Source organism: Corvus brachyrhynchos, unplaced genomic scaffold (genome assembly GCF_000691975.1).
Source record: "Corvus brachyrhynchos isolate BGI_N302 unplaced genomic scaffold, ASM69197v1 scaffold31, whole genome shotgun sequence".
In the NCBI taxonomy this organism is placed as follows: domain Eukaryota; kingdom Metazoa; phylum Chordata; class Aves; order Passeriformes; family Corvidae; genus Corvus; species Corvus brachyrhynchos.
This window is the reverse complement of record NW_008236196.1, coordinates 1,194,040-1,197,633: the sequence shown is the minus strand read 5'-3', so window position 1 is coordinate 1,197,633 and position 3,594 is coordinate 1,194,040. Positions and strand designations below refer to the sequence as shown.

Sequence of the window (3,594 nt, the reverse complement as noted above, 5' to 3'; positions counted from 1 at the left end):
GAAGTTCAATAGTATAGATGATATTTCATAACAAGAAAAAGGTTATAATTTAAGGAGATGGCAATGATTTCATTCATGTAGGCAAGGGCAAAAAGATCAGAACCAGGTGTTACCGCCTTGCATGGTAACAGTTTAACACAAAAGTAGTAAAACTACAGAGAGTCAGCACTGAATCTGACAGAGACTGAGATCACTGACATTGCTTAGCTGCCATTCATGTGACTGGATTAAGAGTGATGCATGCACTTCTTGGTTGTAGAAATCCACATCAAACTATAAAAGGCTACTCAGCACTTAAATACTGACATGGTTAAGCCACAAATTTTATCTTTAAGTAGCTAAGTGTAGATCAAAAAGTCCACGTTCAACTTACTTTGTTCCATTCAATAAAAACAAGCGTATTTCTCAAAGCTATGGGACCACTGCAAGTAACTGAAAATTAAACTTTCCCTCTGTTCCCATTTTACTGCTTTGAAAAGGACTGTGTATACAATAACCACATGCATACTAAAAATACCTCACAATTTGAATCCAGGGGCGTTTCATTTTAAACCAAGCTCACCAGCTTTTGGTTTGGTTGGTTGCTACTGACTTCTTAAAATACAAACCTTATTTGTAAGAGGAGTCTCCAGTAAATTCAGCTCGGATGCTCTTGGAAGATTCTTTTGGGAGCTGGAGCGATGTGTATTTGATCTCAGGGGGCTGGATGCCACGGAAGAAGTAGAAGCTCTGCATGGGGACTGCTGGCTCTCATCCTGTGCCACAGAGCGGGAAGGAACAGGACGAACCACCAAATCCAGTAACCTGTTAAAACACACAATTTAAACTAGGAATATAAAATAAACAAAAAATATCATGCTGTGATCATCTCAGATGATGCAGAACGGAAACATTCAGTGAACAAGAAATACAGGTGAACCCTCACTGCTGGGGTGATATATTAGGCCCACATGGAAGTGACAGGCACTTCTTCTTGTCTGTCAAAGTCTATACACCAACAGCTTGGTGGTAGTCAAAGCTTTAGTTTCAGCTGTCTTAAACTCTGTAAGCACATTTACCATAATGTAAATACATGTATTTGCATTACTAAGGTTATAATATGAGAAATAAATAAGTCTCTCCGAATAGCACTTACGAGGAATTGTGTCTCAAATGTTATATATTTCATGTGCAAAAAAGCAAAACAAAGCTGTATTCACGTGTACCTTCCCACCAAGACACTAACATAGTTCAAACAGATTTCTCTCCTTTTTCTCTCTCTCTCCCCTCAAACACATAGCACAAGGCTAAACTTTGTTAAAAGGCTGCTTACTTATTATATTCTGAAAAATTGGTTTTCTTGTTTCCTAGCCATGCTTCTTTAAATCTGGACAGTACTTTAGTGATGAAACTTGTTCTTGGGTGCACATTTCCTGCATTGCCCTGCCTTGTTACTGTTGATAAAGGCTTTGGCCTTGGCACTGTAAAGCAAGAGGGAAAAATATCAGCCTTGTGTAATCAAAGTGATGGCCGGCTGTACATCGTATTTCCCTTCTCTAAAATTACCTTCTCTTAAGACTGATGAAGGCAAACGGTACGGCTTGGCTCTCTCTACTGCCAGCTTCCTTTGAACTGTGGGAAGCACCTTGCCATATTGGTCTAATAGAGAATTTCTGGCAACTGCTCTCTCTCTCAGGTGAGGATCACGATCATTCTGACAACGGAAATGTGTAAAGCACGACGTTAACAATTTACAGGAAGTTCATTGCACAGAACTATCTCTGCTCGTTCTAACTAGGGCCTAAATTTGCTCTACAGCTACCGGAGAACACCTCTGCTGCACACAGCAAGTGCCACCCAGGAGCACACATCAAGTTCACCAATTTCAGTTTTGGCAAAGTGCAAGACTAGTTAAAAAAACCAAAATGTAAGAATCCCAAACAACTCTGAAACTCGCAACTAAAACCCACAAGGCAAATTTTACCTGTGGAGCATCTAGACTGCTCTCAGGTAAAAGCAAGATACAGGACATGACATACAACATACTCTTCATTACACACAAACAAGTAAATCAACTCCCATAATCTAAACCATACATAACAGAGGGATCTGAGGAACTGAATGAAAAGACAAGATACATATTTATTCCTCGGATGCAAACAAACTCTTTTAACTGGAGTCAACCATGGTCTGTAACATATAATTCGTAATTTCACACAGCAGGATGTCTACCCTTACCGTCAGATTGGCCTTCATGGACTGATTCAGCTGGAGCGCTGGGATGTAGTTGGCACGCTGCAGATGGTGGACTAAAAGGAACTCACGATTCTGAACACCAGCATTGGTCTGTAAAAACTTCTCCAAACACTCCTGTGAGAAAGAACACGTTTCAAACATCTACTACAATTCTGCCTCTTCTCTTGCCAGAGACGATTAAGATTTTTTTGTTTCTTCTCCAAACTCACTTTTTCCGTGTCTGTGAAGGGCAGCTTCAGCAAATCCTCCATGAGCCCCATCTCCTGACAGATTTCATACATGTGCTTGAGCAGCTCTTCTATGGTTAACTTCGTGGTGTGCTGCTGCAACAGACCCCAAGCCTCCACCATGCACCTGGAGGTAAGTTTTTGGACATGGAAAGGAATAGGAACACTAGAGCCACCAAGATGCCCCACAGTGATGCTATTCATTCAAAGATCAAATGGATCAAATGGAAATGGAGGGGAGCCCCATTTGTAGCATCAGTTCTCCACATTTCCCAACATGTGAACGCCAAAACGGCAGGAGAGATTTCCTTACCTGTTGGACAACAACACGGTGAGGAACAGCCGCACTTCACTGCTGCTGGACATCGACGGCTTCATCATCTGGATGTACCTGAGGGCTCGCCTGTGCTCTCCCTGGCACATGAGGGATTGAATTATCCTCATGTGTTGCCATGACACAGTCTTGATTGTAGCTGGATGGAAGAGCAGGGCCAGGGAATTCTGGAGAAGTTGAGAGCAGCTTCATTACCACAGACACACAGATCCGTGCAACAAACACAGGCAAAACTTTCTGCAGCAAGGCTGCAGGGGGGTTAAGCAAACTTAGATGTCTAACTAACAAAATGCTTGATCCAGGACACATCAATAAAAGTTCTTCAGTATTTGCAGGAAAGAAGGAATCAGCCAGAGAGAACAAAGTGAATGCTTTAAGAGGAACATTCAGATTTTTCTAAGTTAACAAAAGTCTGTGGACAAACATTGCTGTTTATAAATATATGAAATAATAAGTTACTCGACCAACAAATGGATTCTATTGACATGGTGACAAGTAAAGAACAACCTTCAGCATCAGAAGAACAGGTTGAAAAGTCACTTCTGCAGTCTTCTGTCTCAAATCTTGCTGCTACTTGCAGCACAGTTTCCACGGTTAAAAGTACCCAAAACACTCTTTTAGAAACAGTGCCCAACCAGTCTGCTGAAAACCTAACCATAGATGGCTTTGAAAATTTAAATATTAAAATTAATAAAGTTGATTATGCCTTTGTTTTAATCAATTTCCTGTCAAAGTAGTTAAAGCAAAATTTCAAATCATGACTTATTGCCCAAGATGTCAGAGCAGTGTTACAAAAAA

The 3,594-nt window shown here is 40.8% G+C and overlaps 1 protein-coding gene across 1 annotated transcript in view; it reads right to left on the bottom strand.

Annotated features, from left to right (window-relative positions):
• Positions 1 to 1,213: 1,213 nt before the first annotated feature.
• Positions 1,214 to 3,594, bottom strand: part of LOC103621397 (protein ELYS-like) — a 20,636-nt gene continuing 18,255 nt past the window's right edge. Inside the window, exons 14-18 of the mRNA XM_017739888.1 lie at positions 2,776 to 2,982; positions 2,445 to 2,589; positions 2,218 to 2,349; positions 1,546 to 1,693; positions 1,214 to 1,460 (exon numbers count right to left, since the gene is read on the bottom strand). Of these exons, the coding sequence (XP_017595377.1) occupies positions 1,309 to 1,460; positions 1,546 to 1,693; positions 2,218 to 2,349; positions 2,445 to 2,589; positions 2,776 to 2,982 (784 nt within the window). The 3' untranslated portion in view covers positions 1,214 to 1,308. The remainder of the gene's footprint in view (positions 1,461 to 1,545; positions 1,694 to 2,217; positions 2,350 to 2,444; positions 2,590 to 2,775; positions 2,983 to 3,594) is intronic.